Raw genomic sequence first — 13,261 nt, forward strand, 5'->3', positions numbered from 1 at the left:
GAAAGGTTGGAAAACACTAGTCTGTTACTTTACTTATAACTGCTATTCCTAAAACCAAGTTTTAAATAAGATAAGTAATTTTAAGCTGACAGTGCATGAGAGATAAAGGACTCAACCCACATGTGTCTTTCCATATACATGACCTTTATTCTTTCAATATTAATATATCTTCCCAGGTGGGTGGAATATAGATATTATGTTTTTATATATCAAACTTTATAATAACCTCAAATTTTTATTAAGAAAAAGTTTTGCCCCACTGTCTTCTTTGTTACATCAGTGGTTCTCAGTACTGGCTGTGCATTAAAATAAGCTGGGAAACATTTAAATGAATAATTTGAGTCCAATTCCAGAAATTTTGACTTTAAAAAGTTGGGGATAATATGGGCATCCAGAGTTGAAAGCACAACATATTTGAGATATTTAATACGGATACATCTCCTGTGCCTTCATTTCATTCCTACCATCTCAGTTTAACGCAATCCAGTGCTGAATTTATGAATCTATAGAATACATTTCTCTTGCCAACAGAAAAAAATTAGTCCCCATTGTGTCTTTCTACTGAAGACACCGCTTCTTCTATTTTCATTCATTTCTAAGTATCTGATTATAAATTTATAAAAGCCAAAACCCCATATGAACACTGTCACGGGTCTCAAGTCTCTTCGTTGTAGACTTGGTGGCCTGCTGCATTTTTAATATTATCTTTGCATGTGTTATAGACTCTGGCAACGGGTGACTCGAGCCATAAATGCCAAAGACCAAACAGAAGCCACTCAAGAAAAGTATGTTTTGGAAGAAGCTCAGAGACAATCTGCCAGAGACCGGAAGACTAAGAATATAGAGTGGAGCTGCAAATTATTTGAACTTGATTCACTCACAGGCGAATGGCATTACAAGTTTGCAGAGTAAGTAATTAGAGTATACTATAGACAATCAGCATAGTTTGTTGTCATCATTTTTTTAGAATTATTTGGAGGTATTTTTTTATTAAGCCATATGTGTGGCTTTGTATGAGTGTGTGATTTCAAGTTTACTGTTTCTTTTATCAATTTGACCCCATGTAAGTAGTCAGACAGATAAGATAAGCTGAGGGGTAGAAGGTTATAGAAGTTTATGTATGTCAGACCTTATTTTTTTTAGCTGGGTTTATAGTGAAAATCTAATTGTTAAATATAAGGGTTTTAGAAAGTTTTCAGGTTTTTTATTTAGTCATTAAACAAGTGGTACTTTTAGTTTCTTATTTTTTATTTTTCATTGTTATAGTACTCGCCCGTGGGACCCACTTAATGATATGATACAGTTTGAAAAAGATGGTGTTATCCAGACCAAAGTGAAACACCGCACCCCCATGGTATGTAATAACAAAGTAACTAGATCTACTAAGCATGTAATTTTTCAAAACCTTAGTATTGGTCACACACATTTAAAATTTGGCTTTCAAATTTTTAAGTTTTGTGCCAGCGAAAAAGCAGAGTTGACAACTCAAAGCCTTTATTCTCCCAAAGAAGCACTAAAAAATAAGCTGAAACTCTCTGACTTGCCACGATTCTGGAAAACAATCTGATATTTGTAGCAACAAAATGAACAAACCAGGGCCGGAGAGATAGCACACCAGTAGAGCGTTTGCCTTGCATGCAGCCAACCCAGGAAAGACCTGGGTTCAATTCCCAGCATCCCATGTGGTCCCCAGAGCCTGCCAGGAGTGATTTCTGAGTGCAGAGCCAGGAGTAACCCATGAGCACCACCGGGTGTGGCCTAAAATAAAACAAAAAGAACAAACTTAGAGCTGGAGAGATAGTAAATCAGGGGGAGGGTGTGGCCAATCTGGATGTCATCTTCAGCATCCCAAATGGTCCCCTCCGAGGAGGAATTTTCTGAGGGCAGAGCCAGGAGTATCCCCTGATCATCACTGGGTGCAGCTCAAAAAATCCAATAAAGAATCAATAAACAAACTCAAGGAAAGTGACTTTAAAGCAATATAAAGAATTCCGTCATTGTTACTTCCTGATCATGGCCTCCCAGTGATATAGGTGCTGTTGTGAGTTTCTGCACTTCGCAACTGGAGGAGAGCTTGTTCATAATTTGTGAGTATCGGTTCTGAACTCCCAAGGGTTTCCTTGAAGGATTCTTACAGGACACACATTTTTATTTTGTCTAACTCAGAGCCAAGTAAGAAAGAAAAGCTGTGGGCACTTAGCTGGCAGGGTAAGCAAAATTGACCATCTCAAGCAGAGATGACTTTGCAGAAACAAACAGACTCCCAGAAACCCATCTCCTTTCTGCAGACAGAAAGAGACCTCCTACAGTAGCCTAGGAAGGTGGATCCTGCCCCTCTGGATCATTTAAAAATTTCACAGAGGAATACACTACCCACTTTAATAATAACTGAGAGGACCAGAGGGATGGCACAGCAATGGGGCACTTGCCTTGCACGCGGCTGACACAGGACAGACCGCAGTTCGATCCCCTATGGTCCATCAAGCTAGGAGTGATTTCTGAGCGCATAGTCAGGAGTAACCTCTGAGTGTCACCGGGTGTGCCCCAAAAATCAAAATAATAACAATAATAATAATAAATAATAATAATAATAACTGAAGCCCCTCACCAAAAGACTACCATGGAAACAAGCAATAGACCAAGGAACAGACACCAAGGAAGTCAGGATGGAGAAAGTCTTTGGAAATGTAAGGGTATTAAAAAGCCCTTTGCAGACAGAAGAAATAGGAAAGCTCTGCAAATGCTTCCGGCAAGATGCATTGCTTTGCCAAAAAAAAAAAAAAAAAAAAAGACATGCAAAAACTCTAAAGAAAGTTTCACCCTGGGTTAAAACAGCTTCATTCTGTACTCCAGCATAAGTGTTGAAGGCAGACCCCTTTCACATTTAAGAGAAACAGGGGCCGGCGAGGTGGCGCTAGAGGTAAGATGTCTGCCTTGCAAGCGCTGGCCAAGGAAAGATTGCGACCACAGTTCGATCCCCGGCGTCTCATATGGTCCCCCCAAGCCAGGGGCAATTTCTGAGCGCTTCGCCAGGAGTAACCCCTGAGCATCAAACGGGTGTGGCCTGGAGAGAGAGAGACAGAGAGAGAGATAGAGAGAGAGAGAGACAGAGAGAGAGAGAGAAACAGAGACAGATAACTGAAGGGAAACAAGAAACAGCTGTATAAACAAAATAAAATAGTAAGAAGAAGTTTATATTGGAGGAATCAGACATTCTAGAACTGAAAAGTACATTACCAAGATGAAAAATTCACTAGAAATATTTAATAGTAGATTATGGCAGGCAGAAATGAGAATCAGCATACTTAAATATGGGACAGTTGGGGTGGGGGGAGTAAGTAAAGTGAACAGGTTAAGGGACCTTTGTAAAACTATCAAGTGTTGCTTTGTCTCAAAAAGAGGGAGAAAATTAGTAGAGCTTTCAAATTCTCAGTTTCATTAGGTATCTACAAATCGACGTTAAAATAAACTCAGACTCATCTAGACAAAATAAGCAGATTATAAAAAGACAAAAGAAGAATATTGGAAATAGTAAAGCAGAAGGAACATAATGTTTTCCTCAGCAGTGCTCAGGAGTTATTCTTGACTCTGTACTCAGGAATCATTCCTGGTGGTGCTCAGAGTATCTTATGGGATGCTGGGGAACAAACCTAGTTTAGCTGCTTGTAAAGCAAATACCTTACCTGCTATACTATTGCTTTGGCCCCTAGTGTTTTCCTTTTAAACATAATTTGTATAAGGTGTATCATATCTAATTTGTTAGGTTTCAGGATACTTAATCATTGTTTTCATTTATAAATATTATACATGAGGATAGGTAGTTTTTGAAAGTTGTACAACAATATTTATTAGTTACAACTTTGCCTGAAAATTTATTCATAGTATGAATTATATTTTTAGGTTAGTGTCCCCAAAATGAAACATAAGCCAACCAGGCAACAGAAAAAAGTGGCAAAAGGCTATTCATCCCCAGAACCTGATATCCAGGATTCATCTGGAAGTGAAGGTAAAAATATATATTTAGACTGTTACTATAAGAGTAATTTTTAAAGGATATGTTATACTGTGTTTGTTATATGAAAGTGGTATTTCATAATAACTTGAAATAATGTTAGGTTTTGATGGAGGGAAAAGAGTGGTGTGTGGGCTGGAATGATAGCGTAGCACAGCAGTAGGGTTTGCCTTGCATGTGTCAATCCCGAATAGACTCTGGTTCAATTCCCAGCATTCCCTATAGTCCCCCAAGCTTGCCAGGAGCAATTTCTGAGCACAGAGCCAGGAGTGACCCCCCCCCCCTCCAAAAAAGAAAAGAAAAGAGTGGTGTGCAAACTGAAGTATTGTAGTTATAAATTTTAAAACCAGGTCATAGTGTATAAGGAAATATGCAACCAAGAATAACAGGCATTTTAGTTGATATAAATATATTTCAAGACCAGGTTACAGTTTATAGTACTAATAAAACCAATAACTCATAAAAAAAAAAAATCAGACACCAAGCAGTGTTGGCAGGGATGTGGAGAGAAAGGAACTCTTATCCACTGCTGGTGGGAATGCCGTCTAGTTCAACCTTTATGGAAAGCAATATGGAGATTCCTCCAAAAACTGGAAATCGAGCTCCCATACGACCCAGCTATACCACTCCTAGGAATATACCCTAGGAACACAAAAATACAATACAAAAATCCCTTCCTTACACCTATATTCAATGCAGCACTATTTACCATAGCAAGACTCTGGAAACAGCCAAGATACCCTTCAACAGATGAATGGCTAAAGAAACTGTGGTACATATACACGATGGAATATTATGCAGCCATCAGAAGAAACGAAGTCATGAAATTTTCCTATACATGGATGTACATGGAATCTATTATGCAGAGTGAAATAAGTCAGAGAGAGAGAGAGGAAGATGCAGAATGGTCTCACTCATCTGTGAGTTTTAAGAAAAATGAAAGATATTCTTGCAATAATAACTTTCAGACACAAAAGAGAAAAGAGCTGGAAGTTACAGCTCACTTCATGAAGCTCACCACAAACAGGAATGAGTTTAGTTAGAGAAATAACTACGTTTTGAACTATCCTAATAATGAGAATGTACGAGGGAAATAGAAAGCCTGTCTAGAGTACAGGTGGGGGATGGGTGGGGAGGAGGGAGATTTGGGACATTGGTGATGGGAATGTTGCACTGATGATGGGTTATGTTCTTTACATGACTGAAACCCAAACACAATCATGTATGTAAGTTGTTTAAATTAAAAAAATCAGACACCATGACAAAGTGGGATTTATCTCAAGGATGCAAAGATGGTTTTAGCATAAATAAGTTAATCAATGTAATGTGCCAGATCAACATGAGAAAAAAAATCATATTTCAGTAGATGCAGAGAAAGATTTTGACAAGATCCAATAAAAACTCTAAATAGAATGTGAACTGAAAGGAGTTATCAAAGCCATTTACCACAAACCCACAGCAAACATACTGAATGGGGAAAAACTAAGTCTTCCTTCCTTCTAAGATCAAGCACAGGACAAGGTTGCCCACTCTCACCATTTCCATTCAATATAGTACTGGAAGTCATAGCAAATAGGCAAGAAAAAGACATTTAAAGGCTTCCAAAAGGAAGATGTCAAGTTTTCACTATTTGCAGATGACATGATACTAGTGCCTAAGAATAGATGAGTAGATAAAGAAACTAAGGTACATCTGCAGAATAAAATACTATTGAGTTGTTAGAAAAATAGACGCATGAAATTTGCTTAACATGGATGGACATGGAGAATATCATGCTGAGTGTAATGATTCAGATGGAGATGGATAGACATTGACCATTCTCATTTGTATGATATTAAAATAATACATATATAGTAAGAGATTCAGAAAAACAACAGAAATGAGAGGCAGAGGGCTGGTATATATTTGAAAGCTTTCCCAGAGGGATTGGTAGAAAGAGAGGAGGTTAGGGCAAAGAAGGTGCCACTGGGCCCGGAGAGATAGCACAGCGGTATTTGCCTTGCAAGCAACCGATCCAGGACCAAAGGTGGTTGGTTTGAATTCCGGTGTCCCATATGGTCCCCTGTGCCTGCCAGGAGCTATTTCTGAGCAGACAGCCAGGAGTAACCCCTGAGCAACGCCGGGTGTGGCCCAAAAACCGAAAGGAAAAAAAAAAAAAAAAAAGAAGGTGCCACTGTGACAAAGTAATGGGCAATAATCACTCTGGACAAGAACTGGATACTAAAAGAAGTTAAATTGACATGTATGATACCCCTACAGTAACAGTATTGCAAACAACAGTCTCTAGAAGGCAATAAAGAGGGGAAAAAAGTGTCTATCATAGAGGTAGACTGGAGGGAAACTTGGGAAATTGGTGGCAGGAAGTATACACTGGTGAAGGCATGGGTGCTGAAACATGTACACTGAGCTTGATCTCCACTACATGCTTTTCAACATGGCTGCCACCCAGACCCACAGCTAACAGTGCTGGGAACAAGCTCACCCCAGAGGGGCCTGTGGAAACCATGTCAGTGGAGGTGAGGTAGGCCTTCCCACAAAGGGTAGAGCTTGATCCCCGCCACATACTTTTTTTTTTTTAATTTTTTTTTAATTTAAAGAAAATGTATCACATAGTTGACATACTGATCATAATACATTGTTTCAAGATAATGGAAAGCAAAGTTATTGAGAAAATTAGAAAAGAAAAACTAAAAAGTAAGCCCGAAGAGACAAAAAAGAAAGAACAGAAAGCTCAATAGCATATTTGTGGAAATTATTTTATCTCCAATAGTCATTAATACAGTAGCAGATGGTTTAGTAAACTCTTTTTAAAAATAAGAGATTTAAAAAATACAATAAAAGGGATGTGTGTGTGTGGCAGTTTTTGTTTGAATAGGCACAGCAAAATTTGGAGAAAATAGAAAGGAAAAACTTTTGGCCTAAAAACAGGGAGACCTTATCCATTAAGTATCCTGGCATAAAACCAAATATGGGCTCTATGCATGATAAGTTGTCTAACCCTAAAGTCTTTCTCTGTGGTCCCAGTCAAAGCTCTTCACAATCACAGTTGTTGCTGTCAGGTTTCTATAGTTAAAGATCCTTGTTTCTGTGCAGATCCTATGTTGCAGTCAAGGTGATGCACAGTGTCTTCTGTTTTCATCTCACCATTAGCAGGTTGTTGCTGTTACCAAGTCGTCAGAGTGTTATATGAACTCACTTGGAGTAAATCAATGTCAGGGCAGCAGTAGGGTAGAAGTCTATTTTTTGGTGCTAGTGTAGAAAACCATGCTGTTTCCATAAATGAGATCCACGTATCAGGAGTGAATGGTCAATGTCTGATCTTCTGAAGCCTAAGCCAAGTCACTATGACAGGTGTTCAAGGTGCACTGCACACTTTTCAATACAGCTGTCTACCAAGAATCACTGCTGCCAGTGCTGGGACCACCACTCATAGAAGAGTGTGTCGAAGACACATCAATGGAGGCGAGCTGGTACTGCTTACAAAGGGTGCAGCCAAAGGAGCCCAGCCCCAGAGAGGCCATTCACATCTCCAAGACATGACAATAGAGAAACAATGCAGGCCTCTACCATGCATAGAGACTGAAGATGACAGCTCTGATGACCCAAACACCTATTTAGCATCTCAGATAGGGAGTTTAGATGAAATATGGAGGATCTTCATAGAAATCAAAGAAAGCATGGATCAACCACAAGTAAGAAGCAAGAGAATATGAAAATAGAAAAGAGAAAACTCCAAACTGAAGTAACAGGACTGAAAAACGTGGTAGGCAAAATGAAAACCTCACTTTCTAGAAAGCCTTTTGAGTAATATCAGCAGAGGACTGAATCAGTAAGCTGAAAGATGAGGTGCAGAACAACTCCATACAACAGAAGAGACTGGAAAAGAACCGTAAGGCAACTGATCAGACAGTGAAAAAATCCTCAAAGAATATGAACAGATGAAAATAGAAGTCTTGGATAAACTCAACAGAAACAACTAAGAAGCATTGGAGTCCCAGAGATCAAGGAAGAAAATCCCTATGAAGAATCAGTAGTCAAGGACATCATTGCAAAGAAACTCCTGGAGCTAAAGAGTGCATGCAACCAAATCCTGCACACCCAAGAGTGCAAGCTAAAAGAGATCTGAGGAAAAGCTCTCCAAGACACATCTTAGTCATAAATTCCACAGATAGGGATAAAATACTGAAAGTAAAAAGATTAAAAAAGGGAAATTACACTCAAAGGAGCATCCTTAAGATTTACAGCAGATTTGTCACAAGAGACCCTCAAAGCCCAAAGGCAGTTGTTGGATATAGTGACAAAACTCAACGAAATGAGTGCTTTTCCTAAATACTTCACCCAGCCAGACTCACATCCACGTTTGAAAGAAACATACATCGTTCTATGGATAAACAGCTCAGAAACTATACAGATTCAAAACCAGCCTTAAAAGAAAAATGGAAAGGTCTACTTTAAGACAAGACAGACCAAAAGACACAGCAAACTCCTACACAAAGATAACATTAAATTCCATGACAATTATCTCTTTCAATGTCAATGGACTAAATGCACCAGGTAAGAGACACACAGTGGCAAAATGGTTAAAAAAAAAAACTGAATCCAACATTTTGCTGCCTACAAGAAACACATCTGAATACTAGTCAGAACAAACTCAGAAGAGACTCAAAATCAAAGGTTGGAGGAGAATCATTCAAGCAAACAACTCCCTCAAAAAAGCTGGAATGGCCATATTAATATCAGATGATACAAACTTTAGACTTAAAAAAGTTATAAGGGAAAATGGTGGACATTTCATTTTAATCAAGGGATGAGTACAATAGGAAGAAATCGCACTCCTAAATATATGTACTCAATGAGAGACCAGAAAAATATTTAAAAGAATTAATGTCAAATATGAAAGAAGACATCAGTAGTAACACAACAGTTGTGGGAAACCTCAATACTGCCCTGTCACCCATTGATAGGTCAGCCAGATTGAAACCTAACAAGAATATACTAACTCTAAAAACAGAAATTGAGGAAAGTGACCTAGTAATATAAGGGGCTCTCCACCCCCAAAAATTGGATACACATTCTTCTCCAGTGCACATGGGTCATTCTCCAGGATAAACCACATGTTGGCCCATAACCATACCTCCATAAAATCAAGAAGATACCATAATGCACTGAAATTAGAACAACAAAGATCCAGGAATAGCTAAAGCAACCCTGAAGAAATAAAGAAGATGGGAAGAATCACTTTATCCAACTTTAAATTGTATTATAAAGCTGTAGTTAAATCAGTATGGAACTAGAATAAAAACAGACCCTCAGATCAAAGGAATAGATTTGAGTATTCAGAGAATGTTCCCCAGAATTACAGTCAATTAATCTTTGATAAAGGGGCAAGAAATGAAAAATGGAGCAAGGAAAGCCTCTTCAAAAAGTAGTGTTGGGTCAACTGGTCAGCCACATGCATATGACTCACTCAGACCTCCCTCTAACACCATGCACAGAGGTCAAATCCAAATGGATTAAAGACCTTGATATCAGACCCAGAACCATAAGGTATATTGAAGAACATGTAGGTAAAATACTCCATGACATTGTGACTGATGGTATCTTCAAAGAGGAGCACCACTCTCCAAACAACTAGAGATAAACAGATGGGATTATATTAAGCTGAGAAGCTTCTGCACCTCAAAGGAAATAGTAACTAGGATACAAAGGCCACCCACAGAATGGGAGAAACTACTTACCCAATATCCATCAGATAAGGGGCTAATATCTAAAATATACAAGGTAGCGACAGAACATAACAAGAAAAAAATCATTTAACTTTTCAAAAATAGGGAGAATAGATACTTCCTCAAAGAAGAATAGATGGCCAAAAGGCACATGAAAAATTGCTCCACATCATTAATCATTAAAGAGATGCAAATCAAAACAACAATGAGGTACCATCTCATGCCGGAGAACTGGCAAACATCACAAAGAACAAGAACAATCAGCTGGTTGGATGTGTGGAGAAAGAAACTGGTGGGAATGGCATCTAGTCCAGCCTTTCTGGAAAACAATATGGAGATTCCTCAGAAAACTGAAAATTGAGCTTCCATATGATCCAGCTACACCACTACTAGGGATATACGCTAGGAACACAAAAACACAATACAAAAATGCCTTCTACACACATATTCATTGCAATGCTATTTACAATAACCAGTATCTGGAAACAACCTAGATGCCCGACAACAGATGAGTGGCAAAAGAAACTGGTACATCTACACAATGGAATACTATGCAGCATCAGGAATTATGAAATCATGAAATTTTCTTATACATGGATGGACATGCAAACTATTACACTGTGTGAAATAAATCAGAGGAAGAGAGATATATAATAGTTTCACTCATTGTTGAGATTTAAGAAAAATAAAAGACAGTATAGTAATAATACCCAGAGACAATAGAGATGAGGTCTAGACAAACTGGCCCACAATACGAAGCTTACCACAAAGTATGGTGAGTGCAGTTAGAGGAATAACTACATTAACAACTATCATAACAGTGGTTGTGAGTGAGAGAAATAGAATACCTGTTTTGAAAGACAGGCAAGGTGTGGGAGAGGAGGGTGATCTGGGGCATTGGTGGTAGGAAGGTTGCCCTGGTGAAGGGGGTGTACTTTTTATGACTGAAAGGCAACTTAAAACATGTTTGTAATTATGGTCCTTAGACAAATATATTTTTTGAAAGCACATGTACAACTGAAACCCATTCATAACTTTTTGGCTATATAACTCATCATGTTTCAATTTATCAGTATAAATACCAATACTGCAATATATCAATTTCTTATGCCTTATCAGTGTTTGAAAAATTGTTCACTACTATGGAGTCATGTAGATTTTTGTTTGATTTTTGGTTTTTTGGCTTTGAACTCAGTTTTATATTTCAAAAAAGTTATGTTTAGAAGTCACATACAGGAGCCTGAGAGTTAGCACAGCGGTAGGTCATTTGCCTTGCAAACAGCCAATCCAGGACAGACATTGGTTTAAATCCCAGCATCCCATACTATCCCCTGTGCCTGCCAAGAGCAATTTCTGAGCAAAGAGCCAGGAGTAACCCCTAATCACCGCTAGGTGTGACCCAAAAACCAGGGAGGAAAAGTTATATACAAGAATTGCGGGGTCCTGAAGCCCCCCAGGGGGGCCCGGCCAGCAGGAATTAGCTGGGAAGGCTTCTCAGACAACCGCACTCCTATTTTGCTGAGCAGAAGAGCAACCACACCTGTAAAAAATCTGTGAGAGGTTAATAATAAAGACCCAAGGCAGCGTCTCACTGTTCAAGGGTATCTTTATTGGCTACAGCTCCTTCTTATATAGTGAAGGAGAAGGGGGCAGTACAAAGGTGATGTCAGTCATACTTTTGGCGCGAAGGCCCATACAAGGCAAGGATATATTTCAGGTTTCAAGGAACAAAGAAAGTTAGGCATTCTCTAAATAAGGAAGTGGGCAGTGGGCTAGGGGGCTGGATGACCTTCAAGTTATGATGAACGTGCTGTTTCCATGGAAATTTCTAGTGACCTTCCAGCTGCATTCCTAATTGCTTAACTATCAGGAGGTGGTGCAAGATGTGTCAGTATAAATACCAGCCTATGAGGGTCAGGCCTCCAACAACCACCTAAGAATAGAACACTAACGTCTGTCTTTATGTGGGCATGAGTTTATAGACAATGGACTCCTCTCTGATTGCCAAACCTAAATTGTAGCCATGCCTAAATTGTATATAGACCCTCTTATACATTACCCCTCTTCCCCCCTTCAGAAATCCTTCTAACCTCTCATCCCCCAATCCTGATCCATTATCCTTTTTTATTTAACCCTCTTTACCCTCAGTTATTAATCCAGTAGGTACCGGGACCAACCTCCTGATTTAATAAACCACTACCAAGCTCCCAAACTGAAAGGACACCCTCCCAGCCCCACATCACTTGCCTTAGCAAGAAATTACAACCAATATACCTCTTGATTCATGCTTCATGACCCTTCTTCTTACCCTCCTAATCATGCTACTGTTGCATGCCACTGACTCAGCCCCAGAAGGACCCCAGTCTAAGGATACTTCCCTCATGGTGACAAATAAATTCACAAACTCAGCAAGACATGATGTGTGATGAAAAAATGCCCTGGACTCCACCAACCACAAGAATATCTCAAAAGACTCAGTGGGGAAGCCTATACTTCCTTTATGTGTTTAATACCTTTATAATAATACCTCCTAGGCTGTTTATTCCCAAAAGTAAGTCAACCTCATAAACAGCATATTTTCTTTAATGCCTTTTTTAAATGTATTTTTATTTATTTCTTCTATTATATATCTATATATAAGATAAGATAAAATTTTTTTTCTTCTCTCTTTCTCTCTCCAACCTCACCTGTTTTGATTCTGCTTGGTACGAAAACCTACAAGAAAAGTCTTGCCTGGAATAAAAGCTCGGGTCAAAACAAGGGCACAGAAATTTTCAGACTATCATTCTTTTTTTTTTTTTTTTTTTTTTTTTTATTTAAACACCTTGATTACATACATGATTGTGTTTGGGTTTCAGTCATAAAAGGAACACCACCCATCACCAGTGCAGCATTCCCATCACCCAAGTCCCAAATCTCCCTCCTCCCCACCCAACCCCCGCCTGTACCCTAAACAGGCTCTACATTTCCCTCATACATTCTCAATATTAAGACAGTTCAAAATGTAGTTATTTCTCTAACTAAACTCATCACTCTTTGTGGTGAGCTTCCTGAGGTGAGCTGGAACTTCCAGCTCTTTTCTCTTTTGTGTCTGAAAATTATTATTACAAGGGTGTCTTTCATTTTTCTTAAAACCCATAGATGAGTGAGACCATTCTGCGTTTTTCTCTCTCTCTCTGACTTATTTCACTCAGCATAATAGATTCCATGTACATCCATGTATAGGAAAATTTCATGACTTCATCTCTCCTGACAGCTGCATAATATTCCATTGTGTATATGTACCACAGTTTCTTTAGCCATTCGTCTGTTGAAGGGCATCTTGGTTGTTTCCAGAGTCTTGCTATGGTAAATAGAGCTGCAATGAATATAGGTGTAAGGAAGGGGTTTTTGTATTGTATTTTTGTGTTCCTAGGGTATATTCCTAGGAGTGGTATAGCTGGATCGTATGGGAGCTCGATTTCCAGTTTTTGGAGGAATCTCCATATCGCTTTCCATAAAGGTTGAACTAGACAGCATTCCC

The 13,261-nt window shown here is 38.9% G+C and overlaps 2 protein-coding genes across 2 annotated transcripts in view; one reads left to right on the forward strand and one right to left on the reverse strand.

Annotated features, from left to right (window-relative positions):
• BCL2L13 (BCL2 like 13) overlaps positions 1-13,261 on the reverse strand; it is a 1,170,396-nt gene that overhangs the window by 551,622 nt on the left and 605,513 nt on the right. The gene's annotated exons all lie outside the window — the stretch shown is intronic.
• The window catches only part of OSBPL8 (oxysterol binding protein like 8), a 198,789-nt gene that overhangs the window by 174,577 nt on the left and 10,951 nt on the right, over positions 1-13,261 (forward strand). The window contains exons 20-22 of the mRNA XM_049783649.1: positions 723-908; positions 1,267-1,354; positions 3,901-4,006. Coding sequence (XP_049639606.1) covers positions 723-908; positions 1,267-1,354; positions 3,901-4,006 — 380 coding nt within the window. The remainder of the gene's footprint in view (positions 1-722; positions 909-1,266; positions 1,355-3,900; positions 4,007-13,261) is intronic.

Source organism: Suncus etruscus, chromosome 11 (genome assembly GCF_024139225.1).
Source record: "Suncus etruscus isolate mSunEtr1 chromosome 11, mSunEtr1.pri.cur, whole genome shotgun sequence".
Lineage (NCBI taxonomy): Eukaryota > Metazoa > Chordata > Mammalia > Eulipotyphla > Soricidae > Suncus > Suncus etruscus.